Source organism: Macrobrachium nipponense, chromosome 1 (genome assembly GCF_015104395.2).
Source record: "Macrobrachium nipponense isolate FS-2020 chromosome 1, ASM1510439v2, whole genome shotgun sequence".
Classification (NCBI taxonomy): Eukaryota; Metazoa; Arthropoda; class Malacostraca; order Decapoda; family Palaemonidae; genus Macrobrachium; species Macrobrachium nipponense.
The window spans coordinates 99,929,428-99,942,741 of record NC_087200.1 but is presented as its reverse complement, the minus strand read 5'-3'; the positions used below and the strand labels follow the sequence as shown (position 1 = coordinate 99,942,741).

Here is a 13,314-nt window from a genome sequence, read left to right as displayed (position 1 = left end):
ATTAGGAACCAGGAGTGGGAGGAGGGGGGGGGTGGCCATGAAAGTGGGTGAAGAGTTAGACAAATAAGGTTCTTACTCGCGAGCAATTCTGTCTTGTTCATGAATCACATTTAAAAGTGACATTGTTATGCAAGAAAGTAACAAAAACAAAGATCATCGTCGAAAATGCAATTAAAGAAGAACTAGAAATAAGTGAAAATAAAGAACATTACAACAATCGTGCGACGTTAAATAGTGTAGGTAGGGAGATAAAACTTCGTATTCAACTCCATACGTTCTTAGAATCACGAGAAAACATTTCTTATTTATATAGTGTAAGATTCTTTCATTAAAGTAGTGAAAGTAAGCTTATACATAATTATGGGAGTTGAAACTTCGCAATTTTCTTGACGTAAAGACTACACTTTCTTAGCATGACGACTTAAAACCATACTAACTCAAAAAGAAACCTAAGTCGAACTCGTAGTTAAGAGGATTTGGTTCCTGGATCATTTCTCATCCCATCTGCTCAGCATTTCAGCCCAGGTTTAGTCCATTTGGGCTGAAGAGATTCGATATCTGTTCGACTTATTGCAATCTCTGCTTCTAGGGTTTTCCAATCACCGGCGAAATATGAAAAATCTCCTACACCTGCGGTCTTTGTTTGCTGGTGGAAATGCTCTTATGAACGAACATGGATCATGTGGGGATAAACAAGCAGTATAGCGTAATCATTTAGGGGCTTCTTTATCAACGTATTGTATAAACATGCATTTATACACACAAACGTTTATGCTGGCACACAATCTACAGGTTCAGAAAGTTCCTCGTTGGACGAGTGGTTTCCGTACTCGCCTACCAATCTGTTGGTCCGAAGTTCTATTCTCCGTTCGGCCAACGCGGAATCAGAGGAATTTATTTCTGGTGACAGAAATTCATTTCTCGATATAATGTGGTTCGGATCCCACAATAGGCTGTAGGTCCCTTTGCTACGAAACCAATTGGTTCCTAGCCACGAAAAAAAACATCTAATTCTTTGGGGCCAGCCCTAGTAGAGCTGTTAATCAGCTCAGTGGTCTGGTAAAACTAAGATATATTTAATTTACAGGTCTTTTGTTTGTTACTTTTTCATAAGTTGTATTTCATCAGAGATAGATCTTTCACATTCACAATTGATCCCTGATCCCCTTTATCTGCCGAGAGTAACCAGATTCGCTGAACAGCAGAACCAACATGCAGTCAATGTGCCTCGCTGGCGAACTTCTCAGTTCCAGAGGTCCTTTGTTCCTCACACCGTTGGACCGGGAACAGCCTTCCAGAGGAAGTCGTACAACTGGAACTTCAGAAGTTCAAGCGAAGGTGCAATACAGTATTACCCTAATACTATTCTTATTGTATTTTAATTCACTTTTATTTATGCGAGAGAGATTTAAATTATTTCATCGATGTTGTAGTCATCGTGTTACGTCCACAATGGTAATCTAGAAATATACCACGTCTTTTCTAAATTCGTTGGGTATGACATGCTGAGAATAGTTAGTTCTCTGGTAAACGAACGAGATTTGATGTAATTTTAGGATAAAATCCTCTTGAGTGACGTGTGCTGCATGGGCTTGAAAAAATAATTGAGGGATTGATTGATTGGATGTCTGGTTGATATCAACTCTGACGCTGTAACAAAAAGGCTGCTTAAGTTATGATATGAAAATTATATTTTGTGCATCAAGAGAACAAGCGTTTGTCTGATGTTAATAGCAAAATAATTGAGACTGGCTTCCTTTTATTCTTTTTAGGGGCGTGCATCATATTATTTTCGTTATAATCAGCGCAAGTTGTGTGTAATAGCGAACAAGAAATCAGTGCTTTAACCATAATTATTGGCGTCCTTCGTCAAGTTCTTCAGTTGATAGTAGATAATTTAAACTGGCACCCCCGCCCTTTTTTTCGACAATTCAATAACTAATGTAAAGCTGCAGTTTAGGTTGTATATCTTGGTTTCTCAAAATAGCTTCAACTTCCTACCGGGTATTAAATTATTTGCTTGGTTGTTATTACTACACTAGAAGGGTGTACAAATATTTTGTCTGTGAAATTATATGCGTGTTGTTTTTTCGGCTAAACACAGCGTAAAAAAAAATAATGTAGCCTCAATATTTTACGTCTGTTCAACACTTTTGAAGATTTACTGTATGAATTTATAGCACTGAATAAAGGCAGAGATCTGAGAGATGCAAAAGAGCATGTATTCAACGAAAATTTCCAAGTGTCATGACTTTCGAGTATGTTATGAAGATATTTGAACAAATAAAGAATGTAAACATTCCCCCAAAGTTAATTTTTGCTATTGCCAATAAAATGACTCGCTATGGTGGTGATTGTGTAGTTGAGTATCTTACAAAGGTGGGTAAGGAAAGATTGTATAGGGGAAAAGATCCAAAAAAATATATGAGGAATAGGATATTTCATTAGTTTAAGTGGTAAGGTGATAGAAGTTGCATTATCATATACTGGAGAGTCTTATTAACGAAATAAGGAAGAGAGATGGATTGAAAAGGGAAGACAGTGTTGGTTGAGGCTGGGAAAAGGATGCGGATGATGTAGTTAAATAAGCCAAACTGAGAAGTTTGAAGGTAAATGGGAAACTGTATATATAGCATACAAGAAGAAAAAACCCTTATATAGAGTTTAACAACGATCTAATGTGAAGGGTAATCAAGATGTTTGGCATTTAAGAGATGGGAAGTTGTTTTGATGAAGGCACAACTTTCATTGATAAATGGCTGCGTTGCTTCTGTTCCTATTCAATATTCTATGGATGGAGTTGTCCGGGCACGACTTTTGATAAATGTGTGAGAGAGAAAAGAAGTGTTTTGGAAATAACACAAGACTGAATAAGGTAATGTTGACCCAATTTTCCCTTATGGACCCAGAGTTGGATATTAAATGACATTGAAAGAAAAAGGGAAAGCTAACTAAATTAATCCCCAGCACAGTATATTAAGTGTACTAAAGGCTGATAGAGTCAGTTATATAAGATTACAGTATTTTAAGAAAGAAAACCTGTACATTTTCCGAAATATTTTTATCAAGTGGAGGAAATGATGACCGTTAAGTGAGGGAATTTCTTATATTAGCGTTTTATGTTGTGGGGCGTCTGCTAAATGGGAATGATCTTTCTGCTTCTAGCTGTCTGTTCAACGTCGGTTAGCAATAAAATGCAAACAGATTCCGCTATAATTAATCTATGACGATTATGGTGTGTATAGGTGATTTCTGTTTTCTCCACCAGCATTTGTGTCGTAGGTTTGCTGGTTGATGGTCAGTGTAGTGTTGTTGAATGGATCCGTTATTTCGTTGGGCCTGGAGGCATCTTTTTAGTTTTGTGGAAATGTGACCAAAGTTGAACGTACGTTTTTTCCGAAGGCTGGCACATCCTCTCTGGGCAGGTAAAGCGGTAAACGACTTTGTTACTGTCTTTCTTATTCGGGTTTGGGTTGGTATTGATTCTCATTATGAGAGAAACTCAAATTAGGTGTCATGTGTGTTGCCAGATAGTCTAATACTACTACTACTGTACATTAGTAGCTATAATTGATGTAGACTAGACCTGATATCATTGCTATTATTATTTAGTAACCTACATAAAGAATTTTTACTCTAAGTAAAATGTCTAAGTCTTAGTAAAAGCAGTTACAGTTAATAAATTAATTAATTATGCTAATGTACCTGCCAACTGTAATTATTATTACTGTACTGTACTTGAACTTAAGAGTATTTCTGGGGGGATAAGGACCACAAACACATGCAAATAGCTGAAATCTGCGAATACGTGACATCTCCCTCTAAAAATGCTTATAACTAGCTATATAAATAGTTAAAAATCCAGACTCCCCTCTTAAAACGTTTATAACTGCATATTTTAATAGTTCAAACACAAAATGTAAACCTTAAACTATCATCCTAAACAGAATATATCTTAAACCATCATCTAAAACACTTTGATATCATTTTAAAGTCATATTACAACACTACCTTAAAAATATATGGATTACATCAAAGTGTGAAAAATGTTGAAGTTAGACCTATTTTGAAGTACATTCATTTTCTCTCATACTATCATCCTACACAGAATATACCTTAAACTATTATCTAAAAAAGTTTAATATCATTTCAAAGTCATCTTAAAACGTTACACTTTAAAATATATGGCTTACAACTAAGTTTGAAAACTATTGAAGTAACCCTTATCTTCAAGTATTTACATCTATTTTCTCTCATACAGTATTGAAGCAGTCCCATTTTCTATGTACAATCAGAAACACTAGGATGTCACTATATCCAGTACCTTCATATTTAATATGCATTGAAAATTAAATGCATTTTATTGAGAGTTTGCCGTGTTTAATTTAATATTAATATTTGACAATTAGTAAATCATTTGCATCATAAAATGTTATTTAGTCATGAAAATAACAAAAATACAGTAATTAGAGAATACTCGACGAAAAAAATCCGCGAATTACCGAAATGTTCATTAATTGTTTGGTTTTAAGTTCCACAGAAAAATCCGCGAATGGGTGAAGCCGCAAATCATGAACCGCAAATAGGCCAGGCTTTTTATGATAGGTGTTATTATAATGAAAGTAAACTTCACTGTCCATTTCATAAAAAATTATTTAACCAACCCCCAGGTTCTAATTTAAACTCATTCATTAATATTGTATGTGAATACACGTCCTTTTTTTAAAAAGAAATATTTGTACTGCCCCACAGTTAACCTCCCACCTCACCAGATTAAAAAAAAAACATGTGGCAAAGCACTTTCCAAAACAGCTAGATTCAACTCTTACTATGTGTACGTTATATTACTTTTAGGGACGTTTTTAATATTGCACAATAAATTGCAACTCATTAGCTTTACAATGACATCAAATTCATTAACGTGGCATTAAGTATAAATTTACATGGATCTTAGAAAAAATTACCGCTAAGCATGTACGTACAGCATCTATAAACTTGGTCAATTCATTCCTTTGCATAATAACGTAACCATCAATCAAATGAAATCTTTCCTTTCTTGTGTAATTTTTAGGCAATTGGTTATTTATTGTTTTAAATAAATGCTTATTGATAAAAGATAGAAATTAATATGTAAATGATTATAGCTATAATCATTTTATTTTCCTAAATAACGGGATTACAATTCCTTACAGTTTGCGATTACATCTGCAAACTGTGAGCACCATATACATTTACCTTCTATACACATAAATTCTCCAAGTGTCTTTCGGTAAATATTTCCAAATGACATTTATTTACATTCCTGTAAAGTTTTGATGTAGAATATTCATTATCTTCCATGTAATCAGTACCAAGCAACGTAAAAAGAAAATCATCTTCCTTTGCAGTGAAGTGTTGTCAATTAACACGATAATAAATTCCAACTGTGAACCGTGAGTGTCCAAGGTGATATTTTGATTATTCCAGACCACATTTAAACCCGCTTTATAACGAAATACGTCACTGTAGCGTCACAAACCAGTCGCTTCAGCGAATTTCAAAGGTAAAAAGTAAGAAGCAACTAATGAAGTAATGAGGAAAATCTCATTTGTCGGCCTACCATGGTCTGAGGGTTTGCAGTGAGAGAAGTTTAATGACGTCACCGGCAAAGTCGGAGCTTTTCACGGGGTAGGGGACTAGAGGTTTGATTTTGAGTTATAAACCTTCCTGGGGTGGCAAGGAAGCCATGTGCATATATATATATATATATATATATATATATATATATATATATATATATATATATATATATATATTAGTATGACTCCTCATGTTACATTGATCAGGGCTCGGTAGTTTACTTTCAATTCTGTAACTAACCCCTTGATGAGAGCAAATTCGAACTTTTAGTTGCATCCTGGTGCATCCAGACTACATCTGGGACAGGTATACTTGTAGACCACATTAGATGCAAACAGAGGACCTACCCTATCCTTAGAAGGGAATAAGGATCTAATAGTTCCTGGGTTCTTTAGGATTAGCCTCAGATTCAACACTGATAATTCCTTATTAAATAGGCTAATACATTTCCTCCTAAATTTATTGTTATGTAGGAAGGGGAATTTTGTATATAGAAGTAAATTGGGGACCATACGAACTATAGGCAGAACACTCATCTTAAGATTGAGCAACTTATTGAGGGATCTGCAGAATATAACATGTGGGAAACAGTTGTTCTTAAGTTTAGGAACCTGATTTCGTCAAGAAAGGCAGCATAACTAAACAAAATCACATTCCAAATAATTGATTACAACAAACAAACAAATGAAAATGATTAGTAGACGCCCAGTCTAACTCTGAAGGAATGGGCGTGAGTAAATGATCATCAAAAAATTGTTCCATAAGGTTATGCAAAACATATTCCAGAGGAGCTTTGGTTAAAATAATCATTTCAGCATTCCATCTGCCACCATTTGTTTTTGTTTGGGTATTGAATTTCCCCATTGTAATGGAAGGTTAAGAATGTTTACATTCACATACCCCTCGTTTTCTATATAGTTTTAGTCTATTATTGTTCCTGATTGTACTTGGCTCCCTTTCACCACATTTCCTCTTTGTAAACGCTTTCAAAGGTTGCATGTGTATTGTAGTGGTAACCCTCTACCTGGCCGGCAGTAAGTGGTGCTACAGCTTTTCTTGATATTATTTAGTTTTCATCCCTTCTTATTTGCTTGGAATACATTATGAATCTTTAGTGAATGTATTATTATACTAGCTATTGTTTTGATTTTTTACATTGGTTTATTTTCTTCTTTACTTTATATATATATATATATATTATATATATATATATATATATATATATATATGTATGAGTATGTATATATGTATATATATATATATATATATATATATATATATATATATATATTATATATATATGATATATATATACATATATAATATATTCTATTCTGTACATATAAAAAGTGATTTCTGTCTGTTTGTCTGTCTGTATGTTTAAATGCTATGCACGCCCAGACTATGAAAGCTAGGACCACCAGATATTTACCATTGACTTCTCCCCCACCCACGAAAGTTTTAGTCGAAATCCGAAATTCAAGGGCCGTTTCTGAGGGAGTCATAACCTCTCTTTTTCATACCCTCTCATTATTTACAACTTTCGGAATCTACATCTATGTAAGGTGTTTCTATAGGTACAAACAAGCTCCCCACAATATGGGGACCATACAGCGCCCACAGTAGTAAGGGGAGGCCACCCCACCAACTGGGAATGTGGCCCTGAGGGTTTCCCACAATATTAGGGGGCAGGAGGCCTATGCCCTTTCGACTTACTCACCAGAGGAGAATGGCGTGGTAGCCTACCTACCCTGACCTTAACAGCAGGCAGGGGGACACAGCCCCCTTTTGGGAATTTGGTACCATGAGTTCACATAAATGACTACAAATGCATTTTACATCAATATCAGAGATTAACTATAGGCTGAGTTTTATGAAGGCCGTTTAGGGGGCCTCATGATGAAAATCTCTCCTAGGTAACCTGTTGTAAAAATGTATGTGCCTGCCGTCAGCCGGCGATGCCTGACTGGATAGGTCAGTGACGCAGTGGCATTGTTTAGGGAAAGATGTACTACGTCCAGGTCTATACAAACTGTAAGTGATTGGGCTATCGTACAAACTCGATAAACTACGCTAAGTTATGCCATGAGTATAAACAAGGCGCCGGGTCAAACCCTAGAAGTCTTTGGCCTAAACCTCACCGATCCAGTATTCACGTGAACTGTAACCCATCTAAGTTGCATACATGCGCAACAGATGGAAAAACTAGAAACATTGTATATAAGGAGGTATATTGTAACTGTACGCGTAATATTCGTATTTTTTCCTGATCTGAATTCTTTTCATAGTTCATTTTGTAATTATATTATCTCGCTTCTAAATTTGTGTATAAAATTGCCCCAGTTATTTTAGTTTTGTTTACGTAAATAAAAGACGCAAATAACCATTGTGTGCACACATTCTTATTTGACATACCACTGCGTAAGCAATTTTAAGATTTGTTGAACGAGATCGACTTATTGAGACATTTACAACATATTATATATATATATACTATATATATATATATATATATATATATATATATATATTATATCATATATATATATATATATATATATATATATATATAGATATATATATGTATTATATATATATATATATATATATATATATATATACACAGATATATAACAGATATATATATATATATATATATAATATTGTGTGTGTATGTATGTATGTATGTATGTGTGTATACATATTTCTTACAAATGAAAACTTTTCAGCATAAATTAACTATAATTAAAGTTCTCTTTTCATTATATTTTCCCCTCAGGTGTCAGATGACAACAGAAGTGTTTCAAAAATCTAAGGCCTTAGATGGAACCTTTTCATTTCGTAAAATGCCTTGCGACTGTTTCACGATTTTCTACATCAGCTGTGGAACAATTACGAAATGCGCAAGAGAATAAATATTCCATTACAGGCGAACTGAAAAGAACTGTATTCTAGAACTGACTGACCATTAAATTGCCTGCCTCGTACTATGCTCTCTCTCTCTCTCTCTCTCTCTCTCTCTCTCTCTCTCTCTCTCTCTTTCTCTAATGATTTTAGAAACAATTGAGTCGTTATGGAATAGACCATAGACAGTTGTTCCATAAGGACATTCTATATTTTAATAAAATACTATAGATTACAAAATTTCAAGTCTTCTGCAATGAGATGAAGGATTTTGTAGGTATGTGTGAACTATATTCATGGACTTGACTGCGAACAGAGAATTATCATGAATTTTTCCTGAAAATAAATTGACTGTTGTAGTAAATATATGCCTGCCATAGCGCTCTTGACACCGGGTGTTCATGTCAAGTCTGTTGAACAGTATTATTCTGTTTGGGAATAAAATAAGAACCCTTTTCGCCGGTAGAAGTCTTGTTACATTGTTTCGAATACACATCAAATTCCCTAAGGTTTAAGAGGAGGAATGTAACTGGATCAAAATTTCCACACGTTGGTGCCAGGTTCCTGCTTGATCGTCTGACCACTTGACCAATCTGGTTTGCATCGGTTTGCTGCCCAGCTGTTGCGCGATTTGTGTGTATCTTTTTTTTTTTTTTTTTTTTTTCCAGGGGAAGGGCGGGGGAAGTTAATTCCAGGTGTGGATCAAAAGATCAGGTATTTGGCCTCCCATCAACGTTCAAGGCATAAGTCAGAATTAGTAGTTTCCCTGACGAATCTGGAGAGGTTAGTTTCTTTAAGAACACTCAGGATTAAACCTTCCCCCACCCCGACCCCTTTTTGAGCAGTATTACCCTAACAAACGATGTTCATCAAATAGTCAGCAGATCAAGCAGGGACCTGATGTGAATAGCCTGACATATAGAAGTGTTGATTAAGTTTCATTCCCTCCGACGATGTGGGCAGTAGTCCTCTTAAAGCTTAAGGATTTTAAGTGTCATTTTAACAACAAAACAAGATGTACTCTCAAGATAAGGGTCATATTTTTTCCTCATCCTTAACGAACGAGACTGTTCTTCGCGGTCTTCATTATTCTGTTTTCTTAAAACGTTGGCCTGACGTCTCCATCGGAGTGAAGCTTCTTCCTCTATCTTGTTTATGCCAAGTGGAGACCAAATTAGACTAATGGATTGCAACCTCCGTCGGCTCTTGTATTCAAAGAGAACCTTCCGGAATATTTATTTCCCTCTATATATGCATATATATATATATATATATATATATATATATATATATATATATTATTATATATATATATATGTGTGTGTGTGTGTGTGTGTGTGTGTGTGTGTGTGTGTGTGTGCGTGATTCACTTTTTACTTAGGGCCCACATCTTTTTTGAAAGAATTAGTATTAAAAAAATTCATATTATAATTTTTAATCTGTATTCAACAATGATTCAAACTATATTTGGGAATGCAGTATTATTTTCGTAGAAATTTAGTTATTCCATCGTCGTACATATAACTTTGCAAGATACCAATCCTTGATGTCTGAGGGATCCTAAACGTTAACTCTGGTGTTTGTAATTGCCCTTATTAATTACAGTTTGGTGGATGGAGTCTTTGCACATCGATCCCGATGATTGTTTTAATTTAGTGTACTCGCTGCGCTTTCACTTTTTCGCTTGAAGAGAAAAAGTTTAACATAATATTGATACTTCCTGTACTCCAACAGAATGTGCTGCATTTCATTTTCCGCTTCTTGATTCTCAGAAATGGAGTATTGCTCTTCCATAGTCGCGATATGTATCATGACGCTCTCGCTCGGAATCGAGTTGCAACACTACTGCAACTGGGGATTGAGGCAGTGTCGGGATATCCCTCGCCCTTTGTCATTTCATGACCTTTAGAGAATTTGTAAATACACACAATATCCAACAACAATATCTCCACGCAATCAAAATGGAATCAACCACTCGAGAAATGGAGGTTGGATGTTTCTGATTGTCCGATCTTGCAATTTTGTCTTGTTCTCTCTTTCAGTCTTACCACTTTCAGTCTTGCCTCTGGGAACAGCCTAATATCCTCACATTGAGAGTTCGTGTTACGAAATATTGTTTGTGCAGTGTTTCGTTGCTGTGTGAATGCAAGTGCATGTCATTTTCTTTGCATCTAAATCAATATATACACACATAGATGTGTATAATACTAAAATACAAATACGCACACCATACATAAATACATACATAATATATATATATATATATATATATATATATAATATATATATATATATATATATATATATTATATATATATATATACTATAGTTATATAGATACATATTGATAGATAGATAGATATTTTTGATAGATAGATAGGGATATATGTTCGTATTTACACACACATATATATATATATATATCATGTATATATGTATATATGTATATATATGTGTGTGTGTATATATATATATATATATATATATATATATATATATATATATATATATATATATATATATAAACAAGCACACAGAGGCCATTGACTCGAAATACAGAGCCAGTGATTTTTCATCGCTCTGGGGTAGACGCGAACTCGCGACATCTGAGTGGCATACCACGACAATAACAATTATGCAAGAGGACCAGGTATGATTAATACCATCGCCTACTTACCTTGAAACGAGTCTTGCGGGTCTGCTGCTTGTGAATAAGAAATGAATTCAACATTTCTAAGAACTAACTCAATCTTGATTTTGAATGTAATTAAGTTCGAGTTCCATTCTCACATTTGTGTCGATCTGTGGAAACTGACTGTACAGAAAGAATGATTTCAGTTACTTGCAAGATCCTATAGTTGAAAATTACTTTTTCCAACAGAACCATTGAATCATATGGGTTTCATGACCATAGGTATAGAAATTATTCTTGTTTTCGGAATGTTCTGCTGAAGGCTTCATTGCATACGAACATTTTCAGCTTATTGTGAGGAAACTCAGTCCTTAGCGACAATCAACAATACCCCAGCTTGTCCTTTTTAACCATGGTTGTAATCACCACAAGTGCTCAGCTACCAAGTACCTAATTCACTGCTTTAGTCAACATTTGCACAATACGTTTCCACGAAGTTCAGCGTCAGACTTCATGTTTATTAGGCGAGAATGCTACCAATCAAACCACGAGACCTACTTATTACTGCATGCGTTGACAACCAATCGGTCTCAGTTACTAATATTGTTCCAATTTTGTTAAGTTAAAAGTTGATGAGAACTCTCTGCATCACTCCCTGTTTTATTAGGTGTTAACACAACCACGAAATCATTTCTGAACAGAAACACAGAAAACGCCTTTACGAGCTATTTGCACAGATTTCGTCATTTTATTGACAAGAGTATATTTGCCCAGCTTCTAAGCAATACCATAAAAAATATTTTTCTACCATTAAAACCATTACACATCTTGGACACCAAACAACAAGTGGCTAACCTTGGCATTATTGTATCAAAGTTTCATAGCTAACGAGAGGAATTTCTTCTGGCATTTGGGTTATGACTTTTGCTTACCGAATTACAAATCAAATTACAGCCACTTGTTTATGGTGTCCCAGATGTGTAATGGTTTTAATGGTAGAAAAATATTTTTTATGGTATTGCTTAGAAGCTGGGCAAATATACTCTTGTCAATAAAATGACGAAATCTGTGCAAATAGCTCGTAAAGGCGTTTTCAGTGTTTCTGTTCAGAAATGATTTCGTGGTTGTGTTAACACCTAATAAAACAGGGAGTGATGCAGAGAGTTCTCATCAACTTTTAACTTAACAAAATTGGAACAATATTAGTAACTGAGACCGATTGGTTGTCAACGCATGCAGTAATAAGTAGGTCTCGTGGTTTGATTGGTAGCATTCTCGCCTAATAAACATGAAGTCTGACGCTGAACTTCGTGGAAACGTATTGTGCAAATGTTGACTAAAGCAGTGAATTAGGTACTTGGTAGCTGAGCACTTGTGGTGATTACAACCATGGTTAAAAAGGACAAGCTGGGGTATTGTTGATTGTCGCTAAGGACTGAGTTTCCTCACAATAAGCTGAAAATGTGCATATTCGATGAAGCCTTCAGCAGAAAATTCCGAAACCAAGAGCCATATCTATAACTATGGTCATGTAACCCATATGACTCAATGGCTCTGTTGGAAAAAGTAAATCGTAACCTAATATTCAACTATAGGATCTTACAAGTAACTGAAAGCATTCTTTCTGTACAGTCAGTTTCCACAGATTGACAAAAAAGTGAGAATGGAACTCGAACTTAATTCATTTCAAAATCAAGATCAAGTTAGTTCGTTGGAATGTTGATTCATTTCTTATTCACAGGCAGCATAACCGCAAGACTCGTTTCAAGGTAGGAAGGCGATGGTGTCAATCATACCTGGTCCGCTGGTATAGTTAGTGTCGTGGTATGCCACTCAGATGTAGCGGGCTCGCGGGATCCTCCAGAGCGATGAAAAATCACTGGCTCTGTATCATCAGCAGTTACTACTGCAGTGTGGGATCTGCGGTGAGAGGTTGAAACCAACATTCTTTGGAAGCTTGAACTTCGATTCAATGGGCCCTGTGTGCTTGTTTTTCATGTGAATAGGTTTCTTCAACTGAAATTATAATAATGATAATAATATTGGAAGGAGACCCTCTTTCAAACAAGTATTATTGTAAGATATGGCTGTATCGGCTACATTTAATTTGCACTCTTCTCTGTTTTTCCAATAATTTCTTTCTCTCTGCTATTACAGCT

The 13,314-nt window shown here is 35.2% G+C and overlaps 1 protein-coding gene across 1 annotated transcript in view; it reads right to left on the bottom strand.

The window, feature by feature from the left end:
• LOC135218889 (uncharacterized) overlaps window positions 1-13,314 on the bottom strand; it is a 62,478-nt gene that overhangs the window by 43,510 nt on the left and 5,654 nt on the right. Inside the window, exon 2 of the mRNA XM_064255335.1 lies at window positions 12,952-13,075. Within this exon, the coding sequence (XP_064111405.1) occupies window positions 12,952-13,075 (124 nt within the window). The remainder of the gene's footprint in view (window positions 1-12,951; window positions 13,076-13,314) is intronic.